General features: G+C 45.7%; 2 protein-coding genes across 3 annotated transcripts in view; one reads left to right on the top strand and one right to left on the bottom strand.

Annotated features, from left to right (window-relative positions):
* si:ch73-261i21.5 (zona pellucida-like domain-containing protein 1) overlaps nucleotides 1-6,911 on the top strand; it is a 16,214-nt gene extending 9,303 nt beyond the window's left edge. Inside the window, exons 7-9 of the mRNA XM_063204160.1 lie at nucleotides 1,420-1,591; nucleotides 5,973-6,078; nucleotides 6,859-6,911. Of these exons, the coding sequence (XP_063060230.1) occupies nucleotides 1,420-1,591; nucleotides 5,973-6,078; nucleotides 6,859-6,911 (331 nt within the window). The remainder of the gene's footprint in view (nucleotides 1-1,419; nucleotides 1,592-5,972; nucleotides 6,079-6,858) is intronic.
* A 10,280-nt stretch (nucleotides 6,912-17,191) lies between these two features.
* Nucleotides 17,192-22,478, bottom strand: part of hyou1 (hypoxia up-regulated 1) — a 38,831-nt gene continuing 33,544 nt past the window's right edge. Inside the window, exons 23-26 of one of the 2 annotated variants that reach the window (XM_063202681.1) lie at nucleotides 20,392-20,641; nucleotides 19,832-19,933; nucleotides 18,408-18,484; nucleotides 17,192-17,435 (exon numbers count right to left, since the gene is read on the bottom strand). In XM_063202681.1, coding sequence (XP_063058751.1) covers nucleotides 18,444-18,484; nucleotides 19,832-19,933; nucleotides 20,392-20,641 — 393 coding nt within the window. In that variant the 3' untranslated portion in view covers nucleotides 17,192-17,435; nucleotides 18,408-18,443. The remainder of the gene's footprint in view (nucleotides 17,436-18,407; nucleotides 18,485-19,831; nucleotides 19,934-20,391; nucleotides 20,642-22,478) is intronic. The other variant, XM_063202680.1, reaches the window with a different exon arrangement.

The raw sequence follows: 22,478 nt of genomic DNA, 5'->3' as shown, positions 1-22,478 counted from the left end.
CCCTAAAATAATGTGTTAACGAATTTCTGTCTGTGTCTTCTCTTCCAAAACCTCATTGGTGAGGTGACACACTGATGTGGGTCATGAAGACCTGGCTCTCAGTCTCCACTCTAATTCATGAAGACCTGGCTCTCAGTCTCCACTCTAATTCATGAAGACCTGGCTCTCAGTCTCCACTCTAATTCCTCCCAAAGGTGTTCTATTGGGTTCAGGTTAGGGTCAGGATTCTGTGCAAACCATTCAAGTTAATCCACACTAGACATACTAGCCATACAAGTCTCGAGTCTTTATGGACCTTGCTCTGCACAATAGGGCATTTCCATGTTGGAAGAGGCTCCAAACTCTTCCCACAGGGTTGGGAGAATGGAATTGTCCAAAATGTTTTGATAACCTGAAGCTGTAATGGCTGCAAAAGGTGCACCGACGTCATATTGAACCGTATGGGTTAGGGATGGGATGGCACCATGTGGAACACCGTAATAGTTGCTGAACAAAAACGTAACTACCACAGTACTACACCACCATGACAGTACACAGGGCCTTTAGTAATACATTACTACCATAGTACTATACCACCATGACACAGGGCCTTTAGTAATACATTACTACCATAGTACTACACCACCATGACAATGCACAGGGCCTTTAGTAATGCATTACTACCATAGTACTACACCACCATGACACAGGGCCTTTAGTAATACATTACTACCACAGTACTACACCACCATGACAATGCACAGGGCCTTTAGTAATACATTACTACCATAGTACTACACTACTATGACAGTACACAGGGCCTTTAGTAATACATTACTACCATAGTACTACACCACCATGACAATGCACAGGGCCTTTAGTAATACATTACTACCATAGTACTATACCACCATGGCAATGCACAGGGCCTTTAGTAATGCATTACTACCATAGTACTACACCACTATGACAGTACACAGGGCCTTTAGTAATACATTACTACCATAGTACTACACTGCTATGACAGTACACAGGGCCTTTAGTAATACATTACTACTACACTGCTATGACATAACACAGGGCCTCTAGTAATACATTACTACCATAGTACTACACCACCATGACAATGCACAGGGCCTTTAGTAATACATTACAACTTGGTTCATAGCCATTCTGGTAACAGCTGATTTATAACAGGAACTGTGGAAAGGTATTGTAGTGGTGAGAGCCAGGCTGTGTGTCATGGGGATTACCAGACAGCCACTGTGTGTTTGATTTCAGGAGTAAACTGGATCTCTAGATGGTGATTGTAAGATGTGTGTGTGCGTGTGCGTGTGTGTGTGTGTGTGTGTGTGTGTGTGTGTGTGTGCACGTTTGCGTGCGTGCGTGCGTGCGTGCGTGTGTGTGCGCGCGTGTGTGTGTGTGTGTGTGTGTGTGCAGGTGTACTCGTGACGCGCAGACGGTGATCGACAGGAATGGCGTGACGCAGGAGGCGCGCTTCTCTTTCGAGGCGTTCCGCTTCGTGGAACACAAGAACCAAACCATCTCCACATTCTACCTGCACTGCGAGACGCGCCTCTGTGAGACCAGCTACTGTCAAACTCTCACACAGGTGAGACCAGCTACTGTCAAACTCTCACACAGGTGAGACCAGCTACTGTCACAGGTGAGACCAGCTACTGTCACAGGTGAGACCAGCTACTGCCAAACTCTCACACAGGTGAGACCAGCTACTGTCAAACTCTCACACAGGTGAGATCTGGGGCCTGTACTAAGAAGCTTCTTCAGGAGTAAACCAGGTTAAGTTAAGATGTAAATCATCTAATAGAAGAGCCTCCAGGCTCTATATGATTTACCTGGTTGGTGTAGCTGGATAAACTCGAAGCTGATTTAGGCCTAATTGTTTTCTGAATCGCTGTCCATCTTTTCCTGGTGAACCAGTAGCCTGTAAGTAACAGGCTACTGGCACACTGCCCTTTCACGCGTCTCCGCAGGCGGGGTTTAGTCAAAAGATGCTTGCACGCGGTTGGAGCAACCTCATATGAATGACATGACACTTCGACCACTCACGTTGAAGCTTTGTGACGTAGGACGTGTCGGGAACCAAAACAGAACAACGTCCTTTAGAAAATCAACTTGAGGTATTTTGGATAACACCGCTGAAATTGCTGCTTCCATCCCGACGCATGATAACTCCTCGCACGCCGCCATTACTGTTGTGATTCAGGGAGGGGGCGGGCACAGCCGAACTACCCTGGGGGAGGGTGTTGCGTTCGAGTTGAAATCCCTCCCTACGATCCTGATTCATCGAGCTGCCCCGTTTATTTCGTAAACGGAGGAGGAGAGCAAATCACAGGTGCACCAGAAGGTTTGTGTAGCCCAGCCCCCTGGGCGTCAACACATAGCTTCTGGTTCACCAGGAAATGTCCCTCTAGCACTTTTCCGACTCGCTGACCATAGTAGACCAGCAACGAACGTGGTGCTCTACATTGTATCGACTCCCTGTGCGTACGTCACTGTCTTGGTTATTAAAAAAAGAATGCGAGGAAAATTTGAGTTTTTGTTTTCGGCTGGTCACTGGAAAAGCTTAAACTGTATAAAAATCTGCAGGATATATCACCTTATCCATTATGCCTTATTAATAATGATTATAAGTTACATTAGGAACTGGTAAAGACATGTGTATGTTAAAAGTCGTGAATTTTGACCTTTAGCCTGGTTTACTTAACCTTAACCTCAACCTAACCTCAGCTACTGCCAATCTCTCACCCAGGTATTGGTTTGTGCAGGGGCTTTTTATGATAGAGTCAGGACAGTGGAATATGTGGCCAGGAAATGATACGGAGAGACTCCAGATGAGGGTGGTTTGGGAGATGACCCAGGGGATGGGTTGGACTCGAACACATGACCCAGGGGATGGGTTGGACTCCAACACATGACCCAGGGATGGGTTGGACTCGAACACATGACCCAGGGGATGGGTTGGACTCGAACACATGACCCAGGGGGTGGGTTGGACAGGAACACATGACCCAGGGGATGGGTTGGACTCGAACACATGACCCAGGGGATGGGTTGGACTCGAACCCAGGGCCCCATGGGCTCGTAGACCCATTGGATTTATGCCTTAGTAGGTTGCATATTCTTACACAGGTCAGGTATCTTCTTACAGGTTGAGGCATATTTGGACACACTTCAGTCAACTCGCTCACAGTTGAGGCATGTGCAGGGGTGTAGTGGGCGTGGTATGAGGGGGTACAGAGTCCACCCACTTCTCCACAGCTCTTATTAAAGTTATGAATGACATAAGATTGAATTCTGATGCTGGCAAATCATCCGTCTTGGTGCTACTAGATTTAAGCGCAGCTTTCGACACAGTTAATCATGCTATACTACTACATAGACTGGAACACTGGGTTGGCTTTACAGGCATAGTGATTAACTGGTTAAAATCGTACTTACAACAAAGAAGTTTTTTTGTCGCCATTGGAAGACATACCTCATCACCGATGTCTCTGAATTGTGGGGTCCCCCAGGGCTCCATTCTGGGACCTCTACTGTTCAATCTGTATATGTTGCCACTGGGACACATTATCGAGAATAACTCCATAAATTACCATAGCTATGCGGATGATACCCAGCTCTACTTATCTATGTCCCCCAATGACTACACCCCCCTTGAATCACTCTATCATTGCATGGACCAAATTAACAAATGGATGTCTCACAATTTCCTCCAGGTGAACACAGATACAACTGAAGTAATTATATTTGGGAAAAGAGAGGAGAGACAAAAGATTGCTACTATCCTTGAACATAGGGACTGAAAGCAAGGGAAACAGTTAAAAATATTGGGGTCCTCATTGACAGTGACCTAAACGTCAAGTCACATGAAAGTTATCACTAAGTCTGCATTTTATCACATAAAAAACGTCTCTAAATTTAGGGGCCTGATGTCTAAACATGACCTGGAGAAGCTAATACATGCCTTCATTTCTAGTAAGGTTGATTACTGTAGCAGTCTTTTTACTGGCCTCCCCAATAAGACCATTAAACAGCTTCAACTTGTACAAAATGCAGCAGCAAGGGTTCTTACAAAAGCAAGGAAGTTCGACCACATTACTCCAATTTTAAGATCGCTGCATTGGCTCCCAGTAAGCTACAGAATCGATTTTAAGGCAATGCTAATTGTGTTTAAATCATTTAATGGAATGGGACCCACATATCTACTGGATATGTTTCAGCTGTATGCACCAACCAGGTCACTAAAATCAATGGAGAAGACTTTGCTGGTGATTCCAAAAGTCAAAATAAGGTGTGTAGAGGCAGCCTTTAGCTTCTATGCTTCAAAGCTTTGGAACCAGCTTCCAGATGACGTAAAAAATGCACCCACTATTGATAGCTTTAAATCTAGACTCAAGACAAAGCTGTTCTCAGATGCTTTCCCCTAGCCTAAATTTATTTTATTTTTTTTATTTTAATGTTTATTTAATTTGTTTTATTTTTATTTTTACCTTGTGTTTTATCTTAATGTTTTAAATGTTTTTTGACTCTAATTTATTTCCTTCTTTCTTCCCTGTTTCCTTTCATTTACATTTGTTAACTTTGTGAAGCACATTGAGTTGCACCTGTGTATGAAATGCGCTATATAAATAAACTTGCCTTGCCTTGCCTTGCCTTGCCTTGCCTTGCCTTGCCTTGCCTTGCCTTGCCTTGCCTTGCCTTGCCTTGCCTTGCCTTGCCTTCTCCTGAGGTGAGATTTAAAAAAAAAAAAATAGTTTGCATGATGAGTTGCCTAAGTAATTGATGACGTCACAAATCCTGTATCCCACTTTAAAAATCCCCACTATACCACTGGGCATGTGTTGAGGCCAGACCTGCTCAGAGACTGGAAGCTGAAAAGAATACGATGATTAGACCCCCCGCCCCCAAAGAATCCCAATGGGGTTTCTCTGTGCTGTACTGTGGGTGGGACTGGCTGGCAAATCGGCTTCAGAAAGTCTACCTGCCATCGTCTGTCTGACCATTACATGAGGACTTGTCATTTACCGTGGAGATTGTGAGTGTGAAGAGTAACTCTACCCTGTTAGCCACACCCACTGCAGCCTGCAGAGAGGAGGCTTCTGGGAAGGGTGTGGTGCTGGGTTCTAGAACACCTGAGGCTTCTGGAATGGGTGCGGTTCTGGAATGCCAAGGTGCGGAGGGGCCTCCCCATGCCTGCAGGACACTGGCTGCACACAGGAAGCTGGAGCCCTGTTACCCGTACAGATACAGCTGTGTGTGTGTGTGTGTGTGTGTGTGTGTGTGTGTGTGTGCTTTTGCGTGTGTGTGTGTGTGTTTTTGCATGTGTGTGTGTGCTTTCGCGTGTGTGTGTTTGTGCGTGTGTGTGTGTGTGTGTGTGTGTGTGTGTGTGTGTGTGCGTGTGCGTGCGCGTGCGCGTGTGTGTGTGTGTTAATGTCCGCCTGGCTGGCTGGCTGGCTGGCTAGGTGTTGGATGGTCCATACACAGCAAAAAACTTTTTTAACTCAAATTTAGAACTAGAAATGAGACTATACGTATATACTTGTTTTCAAACATTTGTCCATGGGGCAAGATATTTTTACTTGATTAGATTACTTTACTCATTTCAAGTAAGTATTGCTTACAACAAGTATAAAAATATCACCAAGTGAAAATATCCTACATGACTGAGGTACCTTGAGCATGGTACCGTCCCACTGCTTCCGTTCGGATGCCATTGGGGGCTTCCCCCTTGCAAGGGTGAGGCATCAATGCAATTTCATTGTGTGCGGTGTGCACTTGTGTGCTGTGGAGTGCTATGTCTCAATGACAATGGGAGTTGGAGTTTCCCTGTTGGGCTGTCACTTCACTTTCACATCACGTGTGTGTGTGTGTGTGTGTGTGTGTGTGTGTGTGTGTGTGTGTGTGTGTGTGTGTGTGTGTGTGTGTGTGTGTGTGTGTGTGCAACACCCAATGCTCTCCATGCCCTCCAGAACTGCCGGAGGAGGAGGAAGAGGGAGGTGCTGACGGAGGAGGGGACGTCTGTGAGTGACATGGCAACCGTCACTTCCGGCCCCATCGTCACCAAGCTCGACTCAGGTGAGACACCGCTACGGCATCCGTAGAGGACCAAAACACCTCTAAAACGTCCACAGAGGACCAAAACACCTCTAAAACGTCCACAGAGGAACAAAAAAAACCTAAAACCTTTCTACAATAATTGAAGCCCACCTCCTCAGCTGTTTGATGAGACACTTCTACGGCTCAGTTGAGCACATCACAGTTCTGCAAACTTTTGGAGTGAGGAGTCTCCACACTTAAAATCCTTTTTTTTTAAAAAATTCCAAACAATGGTCGAAAACGTAATGCTGCGGTCACACCGCCGCCGTTGAAAGGGCTAAAACGCTGCTGACTCCTGCCTGGAAAGAACGTTGAACGAGGCAAAAGATTCAACTTGAAGCGTTCGACCAAGAATCTCGACCAACTGAAGCTCGTGTTTAGAAAAATGTGAACATTGGTGGACGCCTGCCACCGCCGAGCTCATTACATATTTTTAGATGAAGTTCAACTTCTGACGCCCTCGGCTTTTGACGCTTTTGACTCCAGACACGCTTTGCGGCTTTTAACGCTTCTGCGCCTGCTCTCCCATACAAAGTCAATTACTTCCGCATCTTTCCACGCGTTCAACGCCGGCGGTGTGACCGCGCGGTAATCCTGCCATGGAATTAAAAAAAATGGATTCTATGTGTGCAGTCTCTCGACAACGTGTATGCGTACAGGTTTAAAGTTTGCCGCATGTTGAACAACATGATATAAAGCAAAAGCTGTAATATGTTAATGAAATGTATGTAATGGTGGTTATGGTGTTTTCTCTTTCAGATGAGGAGTTTGCAGGACATGTATCTGAAGGTAATTCTATCATCTCTGAATAAAGAGCAGTACTACAGTCCCAGGAAAAAGTTTGTACACCCTTTGAAATATTTTACCTTTCTGTCAAAATTGGTCATAAAACATAGTCTGATCTTCCCGGAAATCGCAAGAAGGAACAACCAGAGTCTTCTTTAATTAATTCAACCCAAACATTTACAAGTTTTCATATTTTCATTGGCCATAAGATGTAAACATTCACAGGACAGCACGGTTTAAGTAAGTACACCCTTGCATTCAATAGGTTTTAACCCTCAGTTAGTCACAATAACCTCAACCAGATGTTTCCTGTAGTTGCAGATCAGATTAACAAAACAATCTGGATGTATCTGGTCTCCCTCTTCTTTAGAAAACTGCCTGTCGTCAGCAAGGTTTGTGGGATGTCTGGAGTGCATAGCTTTCTTGACTTCATGCCATATAATCTCAATTGTTTTTTGTCAGGGCTTTGACTGGGCTATTCCAGAATGTGTATTTCATTATTATGAAGCCATTCTAAAGTCGATTTGCTTCTAAAGTATGGGTTGTTGTCACATTTCAGCACCCATCCACTTGTGTGCTTCAACTGTGTGACAGACTACCTCCCTTTTTTCCTGTAAAATATCTCGACAAACTTCTGAGTTCATTGTTCCACTGATGATAGCAAACTCAAAAGGGCCTGAGGCAGCAAGGTAGCCGCATATAATGATGCTCCCGCCACCATACTCAAAGGCGAAGATGATGTTTTGGTGAAGGTGTGGTTCTCCAGTTCTCCTCCAAACATGACATTGTGTGTTCCCCTGAACAATTCAACTTTGGTTTCAACGTTGGTCTACAGAATATTTTGCAGTAATTCTATGAAGCATATAAATGCTTTTTCGCAAACCTCAAAGGTGCAGCAATATTTTTTTGGACAGAAACCCCATTAATTTTAGATTGGCAGAATGAATCCCATTTTATCTATTCTTTATTACATCTCCTCTTCTGAGTATGGCTGCGGGAGCATCATTATATGCGGCTACCTTGCTGCCTCAGGCCCTTGACAGTTTGCTATTATCAGTGGAACAATGAACTCAAGTTTATTGTGATATTTTACAGAAAAAACGTGAGGAAATCTGTCACACAGTTGAAGCACACAAGAGTATGGGTCCTGAAATGTGACAACAACCCATACTTTAGAAGCAAATCGACTTTAGAATGGCTTCATAATAATGAAATACACATTCTGAAATAGCCCAGTCAAAGCCCTGACAAAAAACAATTGAGATAAAATGGCATGAAGTCAAGAAAGCTATGCACTCCAGACATCCCACAAACCTTGCTGACGAGAGGCAGTTCTCTAAAGAAGAGGGAGACAAGATACAAACAGATTGTTTTGTTAATCTGATCTGCAACTACAGGAAAAGTCTGGTTGATGATATTGCAACTAACTGAGGGTTAAAACCTACTTAATGCAAGGGTGTATGCCCTGCTCGCCTGTGAATATTATGACCTTATGACAAATAAAAATATGATAACATGTAAATGTTTGGGTGGAATTAATTAAAGCAGACTCTGATTGTTCCTTCTTGAGATTTCCGGGAAGATCCGACCATGTTTTATGATCAATTTTGACAAAAATGTAAGAAATTTCAAAGGGTGTACAAACTTTTTCCTGGGACTGTATAAGCTACTACTACATTGTCCTGAATCTGATGTTGGTGAGTGACTGTGACAGACTGTCACACTGAACTGGGACGTGTCAGCAGATTAGTGTGTGTGTGTGAGGCCCTCGGGAGACGTCTATGTGTGACAAATGACAAGTTTTTGTTGTTGCTATTTGAAGTCATACTTGTGGGGTCCCCCAGGGCTCCATCTTAGGACCACTACTATTCAACTTTTATATGCTGGCACTTAAACAAATGATGAAGAAAAATGCAATAAATTACCATTTTTATGCTGATGACACCTAGCTGTACTATTGCCATTTCTATGCTGATGACACCTAGCTTTACTATGCTGATGACACCTAGCTTTACTATGCTGATGACACCTAGCTTTACTATGCTGATGACACCTTGTGACTATGCTGATGACACCTAGCTTTACTATGCTGATGACACCTAGCTTTACTATGTGTACATGCCACATTATGACTATGCCCCTCTTAAATCTCTCTATGATGACATGAACCAAATTAACAACTGGATGTCTCACAATTTCTGAGTGCTTGAGTCCATCAGGAGATGTCTGTGTGTGTGTGACAGATGTCAGCAGGTGACATGTGTGTCCTGTCTCCTCGTGTACCTCAGGTTTCTCTGTGTGACGTGTGTGTCTGTGACGTGTGTGTTCTCTCCTCATGGTCCCTCAGGTTCTTCTGTGACGTGTGTGTCACGTGTGTCTGTGACGTGTGTGTCTGTGACGTGTGTGTCTGTGACGTGTGTGTCTCCCCGTGGTCCTCAGGTTCCTCTGTGACGTGTGTGTGACGTGTGTGTCTGTGACGTGTGTGTCTGTGAAGTGTGTGTCTGTGACGTGTGTGTCTGTGACGTGTGTGTCCTGTCTCCCCGTGGTCCTCAGGTTCCTCTGTGACGTGTGTGTGACGTATGTGTCTCCTCGTGGTCCTCAGGTTCCTCTGTGACGTGTGTGTGTGACGTGTGTGTCTGTGACGTGTGTGTGACGTGTGTGTTGTCTCCGCGTGGTCCTCAGGTTCCTCTGTGACTTGTGTGTTGTCTCCGCGTGGTCCTCAGGTTCTTCTGTGACGTGTGTGTTGTCTCCGCGTGGTCCTCAGGTTCCTCGGCGGCGGTGGAGAAGAGCCCGGTGACGGGGGTGGCGGTGGCGGCGGCGGTGATTGCGGTGATGTGTGTCGCTACGCTGGGCGCCGTGTTCTACTGGGTCTACCTGGGCAGGAGGGACCGAGACCGACTGCTGCCACTCGGATTCGGAAACTCCAGCTAGCCAACAACACACACACACACGCACACGCACACGCACACACACACAGCAGCCAACAACGCACACGCACACACAGCAGCCAACAACGCACACTCACACACAGCAGCCAACACCAACCCCCCCTCCACACACACACACAGCAGCCCATATCAACCCCCCCTCCACACACACACACACAGCAGCCAACACGACCCCCCCCAGCTGCTGTCAACACCACAAGAGCTCTGCTCCGATTACATAACACTTGGCTTTGGATTACACAACACAGGTCAAAGTTCAAAGGTCATCATTAACACAGAGGTCAAAGGTGACATCATTATAACCCAGAGGGCAAAGGTCATCATTATAACCAATTGCCATTATAGTACGCATTATAGACACATACAGATGATGTGTATCCAATATCCATCATATATAACCCACTGCCATCATGATCATATTATAGACGATATACTGTGTATTCATGCTTATCCATCCTATATAAACATTATACCGATATACGTATAGATCTGCACTTACTCCAGTAGAATGCATGTTTTATTAATCATCAGGCATGGGCACTTGGTCTTGCGCTCTTGAGGTTGAAATGGAATATATCACTCACTGTGGTACTGACATTACTGTGACTGATTATGCTCATGACCTATTTATCCTGGAAATAGGTTAAGGGGGCTAACAAGTGGCACTTTGTATCAGCTCAAGCTTTCATCATGTAATCCAGTTCATGTATCCCTCGGCTACTCCTGCGATATACACTGTGTACAGTATAGAAATCTACAGGGTTTTGGCGCTCTTTTCTACATAAAGCTTGTTTATTTTCTACGTCTTTACAATGTTTTTATTAAAATATAAAGGAACCACTGTCTTACAGCATCATTTGTTTGTGTGGAAAATGTTTTATTTTACGAAGCTTGGCAACATCACAGCGGATGATATGATGGTAACACTACAGTACTAAAGGGTGGTTTATGCCTCGAGATCAGCGTCCCTGATGCAGTGAGCCGCGCAGTTAACGGAGTGAAGCCCCCCCCATCACGCAGGTACTCTGGGGCACCTCCCCGAAATTGTGTCTCGACGCAGGGATAATGCAGACAGCGACGGCGTGAAGGGCGAAAATAGGTCTCTGATTGGTCCTCTCGACCAGCCTGCTCTGTCCTCGAGTCGAGAGAACAAGCTACTTCCTTGTTTTAACCTTCGTCGGTCTACGGACTGTGAGCTCTTCCTTAAATAAGTTGCCCGTGCTTTGTCGTTTGATTTATTTACACGAACCAAAGACAACACGTGCGCTTGCAAGTTACGACGCTGTTTCGAATTGAGCCGAAGTTATTTGGACAGTTGAACAGTGTTCCGAGGTCGAGGAAACATTCCGCTTCGTGCAACCTATCCTCGACAAATGAGCCACTTCTTTGTTCCAAACTATGCGCTGGCTGCCAGTGCGATCAAAAATGCACGTGACATAAATATGTAATGTTTCATTTTCATTGTCGTCGACTCTGTGAAGCTAAAAAATAACCGACACGTCTAGGTTACTCTTTGTATTGAAGGCAGTTTGAGCGTGAAATGACATCGCGCAGACCGCGCTTCAAAACAGGGCATAAACCAAAATTAACTGCATCATGGCTGGGACAAGGTCACTCCGTGGCACTGAAAGGAAGTATAACCCGCCCTTAAGGCTGTTCATGTGAGCCATAGAGGTAAAAAATAACACTAGAGAGGACCCCGCCCCCCTTTTTACGGCAATCTGTAGCGGCCATTATCTGTAGGTAGATCAGAGAAATGGAAATTAACGGAGAACGAGGCTCACCTCTGTCAAAAATGGCTTAATCATGTGAAAATGTCCATCAACACACTATACAAGGACAATAGTTGAAGTGTGTTGCTAACTATGTTCATAAAATATATTATTTGATTTTTAAATTTATTTTATCGACTCACATGATTTAAGTAGATATTTAGCCTGACATTTCAAATCTAGTCTTTGATTAAAGTGTTACTTCATATTTACACAGTTTTAGTCAATTTCTTGACATGGGTGGGCGTGTTCTCCATTGACTTGCATTGCCTGAAAATACCTACACTACCTGTCGCACTACCTGTGCTGTCGCAAATCGCTGTGTCCTCTCTAGTGTTAATTTCTACCTCTATGATGTGAGCCCACTGCTGTTGATTACTGTAGAGTGGGGCAGGCCAATAGGAGAGCAGCTCTGATATGGAGGATGTGCAGCTGGCCAATAGGAGAGCTGTATTCATATGGAGGATGTGCAGCAGGCCAATAGGAGAGCTGTATTCATATGGAGGATGTGCAGCAGGCCAATAGGAGAGCAGCCCTGATATGGAGGATGTGCAGCAGGCCAATAGGAGAGCAGCTCTGGACAGTGTTACCATATTGGGCGGGTGCCCGCTAGACTAGAGCATGACACGGGAGTGGATTTTCACTCCTGTCCCATCCCGGTCCCAGAAAAAAAAATCCATCCCGTCCCATCCCGGACTGCAGTAAAAGAATCAAATCCCATCCCGTCCACTCCTGAAAAGAATGTCTCCCAATCCTGCCCACTCCCAATCAAAATCAACCCCAATCCCGTTTCGTCAAAAAAACAGGCTTTTTTAGTTTGTTTTTTAAAGAAAAAAAAAGCTGCATTCCCGCTCACGTTCATTTTTATTCCCGCTCCTGCCCGCTCCCATTCATCTTTATTCCCACTCCTGCCCGCTCCCATTCATCTTTATTCCCACTCCTGCCCGCTCCCATTCATCCTTTCAGGACCCACAGGAATTCCTGAAAAATGTCATCCTCTAGTGCCCGCCCAATTGGGCTACTTGGGATGAGTGTCTGCGGGTAAAAACGAGGAAAATGGGCCATTTGTCGTTTTTTCAGCCGTTTTGGGCCCATAGTAGTCAATGTAATTTGTTGAATTTGGGCGGAATTTAGCACATTTTGGAGGTTTTTGAGAACCTTTTGGGGTGTGGGATGTGATCAAACACATCTGGCCACACTGCCCCTGGAGCCATATGGAGGTTATAGAATGGGGCCTATGGTGGGGTAATGGGGCCTATGGGGTAATGGGGCCTATGGTGGGGTAATGGGGCCTATGGGGTAATGGGATCTATGGGGTAATGGGGCCTATGGGGTAATGGGGCCTATGGGGTAATGGGGCCTATGGTGGGGTAATGGGGCCTATGGTGGGGTAATGGGGCCTATGGTGGGGTAATGGGGCCTATGGTGGGGTAATGGGACCTATGGTGGGGTAATGGGGCCTATGGTGGGGTAATGGGACCTATGGGGTAATGGGGCCTATGGGGTAATGGGGCCTATGGTGGGGTAATGGGGCCTATGGTGGGGTAATGGGGCCTATGGTGGGGTAATGGGGCCTATGGGGTAATGGGGCCTATGGGGTAATGGGGCCTATGGTGGGGTAATGGGACCTATGGGGTAATGGGGCCTATGGTGGGGTAATGGGGCCTATGGGGTAATGGGGCCTATGGGGTAATGGGGCCTATGGTGGGGTAATGGGGCCTATGGTGGGGTAATGGGGCCTATGGGGTAATGGGGCCTATGGTGGGGTAATGGGGCCTATGGTGGGGTAATGGGGCCTATGGGGTAATGGGGCCTATGGGGGGGTAATGGGGCCTATGGTGGGGTAATGGGGCCTATGGTGGGGTAATGGGGCCTATGGGGTAATGGGGCCTATGGTGGGGTAATGGGGCCTATGGGGTAATGGGGCCTATGGTGGGGTAATGGGGCCTATGGGGTAATGGGGCCTATGGTGGGGTAATGGGGCCTATGGTGGGGTAAGTCTACACCCCTTCCAGGCGGTGCATGGGGCTGGGAAAGTCAAAAACTGTGACTGGGCTGTAATGGACTGATCAAACCTATTTTCCGATCCACCTCGGCTGACATTCCCCCCTAGATCACACGTCTGCTGTACCTCAGAATTAATGATAACCAATGGTGTGATTGTCCACTCCACTTGTGTGCATGCAAAAATATGTAATTATGTCTGACGTGAAGCCACTTCAGCCGCGCTTTACATCCATCATGGGTGTCTTTACTAGGGGAGAGCCCAGCCCAGGTGTCTGTCAAGAGAGCTCATTACTGAATGATCAGCTGATTCAACGCTGGCTGGGTGAAATTAGTGGTCGAGTTACAACCAATAGGTTCATACGGTTACCAAAGAGCTTGCTGATTGGTTGGGGTGGTCCCCATCCCTGGTGTGCAATCAGTGTTGGGCAAGTTACTCAAAAACTGTAATGCACTACTGATTGCATGTTACTGCCTTTTCAAAAGAATCCTTTACACTGCAATATTATTTAAAATGTAAGGCATTACACTACTTTTGCATTACTTTAGTTACTTTCGCCAAAAGAACTGTAGGCCTAAATATGGATCTTGCAATTTATTAGTGTAAATGAAGCTCATGAGTCATGACTTTTTCTCCTCCCATCCAGGAGATGTTTTTGGCAGCATGCAGAGTAAAAACTACTTACATTACTGCATTACAGTAAAAAGTAATGCATTACAGTGATGGATTACTTGTGTAATGCATTACTGGCCAACACTGTGTGTAATAGACCTGTACTGATCACTCCCAGCAGCACCCTGATCTCTCCTCATCTCAGCGGGCTCCTCAGGTTCTGGACATGGATAATAATGAGCATATGAGCTCCCCTCATTAACTTCTTCATATTTAAGTGTTTTTAAATCCAATTTCCAGCCAGCAATCTGGGATTTTGCCACAGATAGAGTGCATGCAGTCTGCAGACCTGCAGGTTTCCATTGGTGTCATGTACATTCCCTCCCCGAGTCTACTGAGATCAGCAATACCTACAAAAGACCATTAAAGGTACACTGTGCAGGAAATGGTACTGCAACTATGCTGCTCATTGAAACTGGGCTGCCTATTGCCAAATTTGATCTTTACATGAAAGTTTACTAAGTAGTAAACACATATTTTCTACAAACCTAGTAATAGAGTCATTTTTGCAGCTAAAAATGGCTATTTTTGGAAATTCAGAATGGCGGACCATGGAGAAGAGCCCCCTTTTCATGTATGAAAAGTGCAATTTTTCCAGTCATAATGAATACTTTGCATTTGATGGTGATGGTAAGTATTCATGAAAAAGGTTACATTAGTGAATGGGCAGCATGAATTCTGGAAATAAACAACTACAAATCTCACACAGTGTCCCTTTAACAACATCTCCTCATGTGATCTTGACCTTCAAGTGAGGAAGTTCTGGTCTCAAATAGGGCTGTAACGATGCACTCAACTCACGATTCGGTTTGTATCATGATTCATGACCTACGGTTACACGATACACCCCACGACTTCACATTTGCCAACATTGTAAACTTTATGAATAAAAACTACGATAGTTAATAGGTAGAGTAGGTTACAAGAGGCTACAAATACTTTAAAAAAGGTTCTATATAATACTGATGATGATTGTAAGCACCATCATTTCATATCATGTGGTTGTTTTTTGGGCTGATGGATATGAAAACGTAAAAAGGGCGTATCACGATACTGCCTCCTAGTATCACGATACAGTATCGTGACCCTTTGTATCACGATTTCTGGGTTCGATACAATATCGTTACAGCCCTAGTCTCAATTGACTTGTCTTATAAACTCAACCCCTCTCCTGATAGCAGGATATAACAACAGAAATCAGAGAACAAAAACCTAGACAGAGATTCTTAAAAAAAAACCTTTATTAACAATTCAGGAAAAGAAAAAAAAAAACCCAACGGAAATGTTCTTCCCCTTCCCCTTCCTATCCCAACGCTGTTCCCCCTCCGCTGAAGAATCCCAAGCTCAGGTGGGCACATATGGAGGGTCATGTGGACCTGCTGCGGAGACCTGGGGGTGTCTGGGTAACCCTGTGTGTGTGTGTGTGTGTGTGTGTGTGTGTGTGTGTGTGTGTGTGTGTCTGTGTGTGTGTGTGTCTGTGTGTGTGTTCATGTGCATGAGTTTTGTGTTGTGGCACAAGTGCTTAAAGTAAACCAAGAGACCCTCAGGCCATAAACTGAAATGGTACAAAACTGCAACTGAATAAAAAGACACGACTGAAACTGAACGGGAACTAAAAAGTAGAGTAGAGAGAACACAACCTCAGCAACAGACTGCAGTGGAGTGAGAGGAAGAGATGAGGAGTGGTGATTGGCCAACTAGATCATGCAGAGCAACTCGTTCACCCCCTCTCATCTCTCCCTCTCAGACAATGCAGAAAGTAAACAAACTTCGAGCCATTTTCATGTACTGGACACGATGCAGCGAAACACATCCATTCAATCATCACTACACCGTATGCAGAGAGGTCAGAAGAGTAGAGAGAGCACAGGGGTATATCTAAGAAGCTGGATACAATGAGGACTCCAGGCTCTTCTATTAGACGATTTACCTCTCAACTTAAAGGGATATGACACTATTTTGGGGCTTAATACAATTAAAATCGTTGGCTGGGGTTTATGTAGCACACGGATGCATTGACTTTCACTAGCTTAGCGACATGCTCCCTCTTTTCACTTGTCTTAAAGCAAGACAACTGCTTACATGAAAAATAAGACACTTTACCACCTTTATAAACCCCAGCCAACGATTTTAACTGTATTAAGCCCCCAAATAGTGGCACACCCCTTTAACCTGGTTTAGTCCTGAACCAGCTCCTTAGTATAGCCCCAGACTGCAGTAGCATAAGAGGCACACCGACCGCAGTCACTCCACAGACTATTAAAACCCTTTTTGTTTTCTTCTTTTCTTTGTGCTATGAAACTGTACGTGTCCCCGAATTACAGAATCACAGAAGCAGCAGACTTGAAATGAGCATCATCATGAGCAGAGGGGCCCATGCTTGAGATAGAGACATGTACAACAAGAAACCAAGAGCATGAATGCAAACTGATGATATTCCACCATAACACACGAGGAGGTGTGTGTGATTGGGTGCATTTCTCCCTGGGCGTCTGGGTGTGTGACTATGGAGGTGTGTGATTGGGTGCATTGGCAACGAGCGAGCAAGTAAACAGCTTCTGACATCACATCCTCTCTTCTACCCAGCTCAGTTCCGGAATGGCCCATGAGCGCTGAGCATTCTGATGTGGGTTGGGGTCATGAAACGTCTTGGTGGAGGCAGAGAGGGGGACTCAGGAGGAAAGAGAAGATCCAGAGTGCTTTAGGAGTTCTTACTGTGTGTGTGTGTGTGTGTGTGTGGGGGGGGGGGGGTGTCTTCAGATGGTGGGGGCACCACGTGACCCAACTCCAAGCCAGAAAGGAACCCTGGAGAAAGGGAGGGCAGGATCGGGACCACACCCGGGCCGAATCGGCACCTGATCAGGCCCAGATCCGGAGTCGGCTCAGCTTTGCTGACTTCCATCCAGGAAATAAAACAAAATATACACCTCCACAGTGGCCAACTACGATGATGTCATTGGGGGTCGGTGATGATGTCATTGGGGGTCGGTGGTGGCGACGGTGCTGAGCGCAACATAAAGGAGGAAGAATGATGACGACTGACAAAAAAAAGAAAACCTGAACCATCTCATTCCAGTCAATAAATACAAAGATACTCGAGCTCCAGATGTTATAACTCATCGTTTTTATGATTTGACTTGGTGTCCTCTTGATCTGAAACAGACAAAAAAAACAGACAAACAAAAAAACTAAAGGTTAATCATGAATTAACATAACATACAAATATAAACATAATTAAATAAGGAATGGATAGTACGCAATATTTCTGAGCCCATGCAGAAGCCATGTTGTCCCTTACGGCAACACCACACTAAAGCGAGAGAGAGAGAGAGAGAGAGAGAGAGAGAGAGAGAGAGAGAGAGAGAGAGAGAGAGAGAGAGAGAGAGAGAGAGAGAGAGAGAGTATTGTCTTACATATGTTATGTACCATGCTTTGGCAATACAAAGTTTCTTTTGTCATGCCAATAAAGCACTTTTGAATTTGAATTTGAATTAGAATTAGAGAAAGAGAGAGAGAGATACAGAGAGAGATACAGAGAGAGAGAGAGAGAGAGAGAGAGAGAGAGAGAGAGAGAGAGAGAGAGAGAGACAGATAGAGAGAGTCAGAGAGAGAGAGAGAGAAAAAGAGAGAGAGCGAGAAAGACAGACAAGAGGGAGAGTGAGACCTTGAGAGAATGCGCGCGAGAGAGACAGAGAGAGAGAGAGAGAGAGAGAGAGATACAGACAGAGAGAGAGGCAGAGAGAGAGAGGCAGAGAGAGAGAGGCAGAGAGAGAGAGAGAGAGAGAGAGAGAGAGAGAGAGGCAGAGAGAGAGAGAGAGAGAGAGAGAGAGAGAGAGAGGCAGAGAGAGAGAGGCAGAGAGAGAGAGAGAGGCAGAGAGAGAGAGAGAGAGAGAGAGAGAGAGAGAGAGGCAGAGAGAGAGAGAGGAAGAGAGAGGAAGAGAGAGGGAGAGAGAGATTCCCAAAGTGTGATTGCACTGTGACCACTCAAACCCACAGTGAGTTCAGTTAGCAGCGTAATGCCTTTGGAAACAGGGAGCCCAGGGCGGCATATAGGTCATGCGATGCGTATGGCGCTGGCGTCAAGCCAAGTGTTACCATTCATTCCCTCTGTGGGGTTGTCTTTACCTTCTGCGCCTGGTGCCCCCTGGTGGCCTGTGTGTGTTATAACTGTTCCACATCTCGGCCGTTGTGTACGTGTCTCTCTACGGGGCGACATGGAGACAGCACAGGGGGCTAAGACACTAACTTCTACAGGACCTTGTCAATCAATCAGATATGAACTTCTCCACCACCTCAGCCAATCAAACGCCTCCTCTCCTCCCTCTCTGTATTCTGATTGGCCCTCCCTCCCACTCCCATGATGCCTCTTGCTCCCGCCATTCGCCACCTCCTCAAGCAGCATGGTTACAGTGTAACTATGGCAACACTACCACAGGCAGGCAGCATGGTTACAGTGTAACTATGGCAACACTACCACAGGCAGCAGCATGGTTACAGTGTAACTATGGCAACACTACTGCAGGCAGCATCGTTACGGTGTAACTATGGCAACATACCCCAGGCAGCATGGTTACAGTGTAACTATGGCAACACTACCACAGGCAGCGTCGTTAGCCGCGTGGAGCCACTAGCGCACGTGGACGCTAATGGAACCGCTAAAAGGACAGGCAGCATGGTTGCACACTGACAAAAGACACTTAAGTCACTATCAAGTTTTTTAAAAATATATATTTTTAGAGAGCTCATAGACCTTAGTGTCTTTTTCAGTGTGCAAACCTGCTCTCACCTTTGACGACACGACCTCAGGCAACATCGTCAGAGTGGAAGCATGTGGTCGGGATGACTTTAACCCCATTTGTCTTAAGGTTCGCACTGTGTTGACAATATGTTTGCCGAGGTCTCTTGGGTTAATTTCTTCTTATAAAGGCTAAAAGTGAAATTTCCAAAATTTCCATTCTGTGTGTATACACCTCTCCGCGACATGGCTGTGGGAAGTGCTTTTTTAACAGGGGGTGCTGGGGCATCTCAGCATGATATATAAATAATCAAAATATTTAAATACCAACAGAAAATAGTACGTCTTTATTTCCCACGACTATGCTCTGTGATGTGTCTGCGTAAACCATATACACTTTGACAGGGACGGTTCACACAGTTGACACTGTTACGAAATAACTGCTGCCTATCGATGACAGACATCCAATACTGAGCATGACTAGAGTGGAGCCATGTTACACTGTAACAGAAGAAGCTGTGAGCTATTTCTTGTTGTACGCTGAGTACATTGATATCCGGGATATGCATTGTTGCACGTCGTGTTCATTGATATCTGGGCTATGTATTGTTGTAAGCAGTGTGTCTGGATATGCATTTGAGCGAGCGCGTATATTGATATCCTGGATATATGTTGCTGTAAGCTGTGTTTACTGTATATATATTGCTGTAAGCTGTGTATACTGATCACTGCCATACACTGTATTTTGTGCTGCAGAGTTTGGTTTCTGGCTTCAAGAAAAGAAATAAATGTCCCCCGTGAGTGAGTGCCTTACCGGTCGTCGTGGACTCTTGAGTTTGCGTTTCGTTTTCTGTCGTGGTCTCTTCTTTCTCTCCTGCTGTAGGAGGCTCCTCCGCTGGCTTCACCTCCTCCTCAGCTGATGACACAACACACATGATATTTATATTAATATACAAACCCCAACCCCGAGAGAGAGAGAGAGAGAGAGAGAGAGAGAGAGAGAGAGAGAGAGAGAGAGAGAGAGAGAGAGAGAGAGAGAGAGAGCGTGCGAGTGAGTGCAAGAGAGAAATTAAATAGTTGCAGTGAAAAGAGTGGTGCAATAAAAGAGATTGACATACACCAGAGCCAGAGAAGACACTAGAGAGGAAAGTGGAAGGAATGCAAAAGACAGGAAAGATGAGAGATTAAGACTTGGTCAATACATTTTAAAAAGTTCAAAACCTTTAAAGGTGGAACATTATTAAAAATACCAAAAATAGTGTCTTCTTTAAAAAAATAGAGCAGAGAACTCTCTCAATGTGATCGTTTCCCTGGTGAAACAAAGGTAAAATAAAAATAAAATTTAACAAATATAAGAGTGCCCCGTCATCTTACCAGTCTTTTCCTCCGTGCTGCTGCTGCTGCTGCTGGCTTTGCCTTTCTCTGCGTCGGCGTCGGCGCTGGTGTCGTTCTTCTCCTTGGGCTTGGCTTTGGGTTTGGGCTTAGCGAACTTCATCTTGTTCAGCAGGTAGTTCACCTCTCTCTCCAGCAGGGTGATCTTGGCGTCGATGTCTTTAGAGAGCAGCACCGGCCGCTCAGTAGGGGAGCGCTTCTCCTGCTCCGCCACCGTCTCATTCTTCCACGTCTACAGTAGAGAGGACACCATCAGGAATGTAAACAACAACACCATCAGGAATGTAAACAACAACACCATCAGGAATGTAAACAACAACACCATCAGGAATGTAAACAACAACAACACCATCAGGAGTGTAAACAACAACACCATCAGGAATGTAAACAACAACACCATCAGGAGTGTAAACAACAACACCATCAGGAGTGTAAACAACAACACCATCAGGAATGTAAACAACAACACCATCAGGAATGTAAACAACAACACCATCAGGAATGTAAACAACAACACCATCAGGAGTGTAAACAACAACACCATCAGGAGTGTAAACAACAACACCATCAGGAATGTAAACAACAACACCATCAGGAATGTAAACAACAACAGCAGCACAAACAATGTAAATAACAACACCATCAGAAATGTAAACAACAACACCATCAGGAGTGTAAACAACAACACCATCAGGAATGTAAACAACAACACCATCAGGAGTGTAAACAACAACACCATCAGGAAAGTAAACAACAACACTTCCACGTCTACAGTAGAGAGGACACCATCAGGAATGTAAACAACAGCAGCAGCACAAACAATGTAAATAACAACAGCAGCCAGCAGCAGCTTATCAGTAGAGGAGCACTTGTCCTCAGCTAGTCTCAGTCCTCCACATCATAGCAGATCAGTACAGCAGCAGAGAGGACACCGTAGCACATCAGTACAACAGCAGAGAGGACACCATAGCAGATCAGCACCACAGCAGAGAGGACACCATAGCAGATCAGCACCACAGCAGAGAGGACACCATAGCAGATCAGTACAACAGCAGAGCGGACACCATAGCAGATCAGTACAACAGCAGAGAGGACACCATAGCAGATCAGCACCACAGCAGAGAGGACACCATAGCAGATCAGCACCACAGCAGAGAGGACACCATAGCAGATCAGCACAACAGCAGAGAGGACACCATAGCAGATCAGCACAACAGCAGAGAGGACACCATAGCAGATCAGCACAACAGCAGAGAGGACACCATAGCAGATCAGCACCACAGCAGAGAGGACACCATAGCAGATCAGCACCACAGCAGAGAGGACACCATAGCAGATCAGCACAACAGCAGAGAGGACACCATAGCAGATCAGCACCACAGCAGAGAGGACACCATAGCAGATCAGCACCACAGCAGAGCGGACACCATAGCAGATCAGCACCACAGCAGAGAGGACACCATAGCAGATCAGCACCACAGCAGAGAGGACACCATAGCAGATCAGCACCACAGCAGAGAGGACACCATAGCAGATCAGCACCACAGCAGAGAGGACACCATAGCAGATCAGCACCACAGCAGAGAGGACACCATAGCAGATCAGCACCACAGCAGAGAGGACACCATAGCAGATCAGCACCACAGCAGAGAGGACACCATAGCAGATCAGTACAGCAGCAGAGAGGACACCGTAGCAGATCAGTACAGCAGCAGAGAGGACACCGTAGCAGATCAGTACAGCAGCAGAGAGGACACCGTAGCACATCAGTACAACGTACATACAATGTAAGTAACAAGAGCATCTAAGGCTTTTCAGATTGCTTGTCCTGCTCAGCTAACCTCATTCTTTCACATCGGATGATAATCAACAACAAACAAACATGAAATAACCTCCTAAGGAGCTGAGTGTAATAACCAGAGGAGCCCATGTAATAACCAGAGAAGCTCAGGCCTTGTAATGACCAGAGGAGCTCAGGCCTTGTAATAACCTCCTAAGGAGCTCAGGCCTTGTTATGACCAGAGGAGCTCAGGCCTTGTAATGACCAGAGGAGCTCAGGCCTTGTAATG

The sequence above is a fragment of the Engraulis encrasicolus genome, chromosome 7 (genome assembly GCF_034702125.1).
Source record: "Engraulis encrasicolus isolate BLACKSEA-1 chromosome 7, IST_EnEncr_1.0, whole genome shotgun sequence".
Taxonomy (NCBI): domain Eukaryota; kingdom Metazoa; phylum Chordata; class Actinopteri; order Clupeiformes; family Engraulidae; genus Engraulis; species Engraulis encrasicolus.
This window is presented reverse-complemented; position numbering and strand designations above follow the sequence as displayed.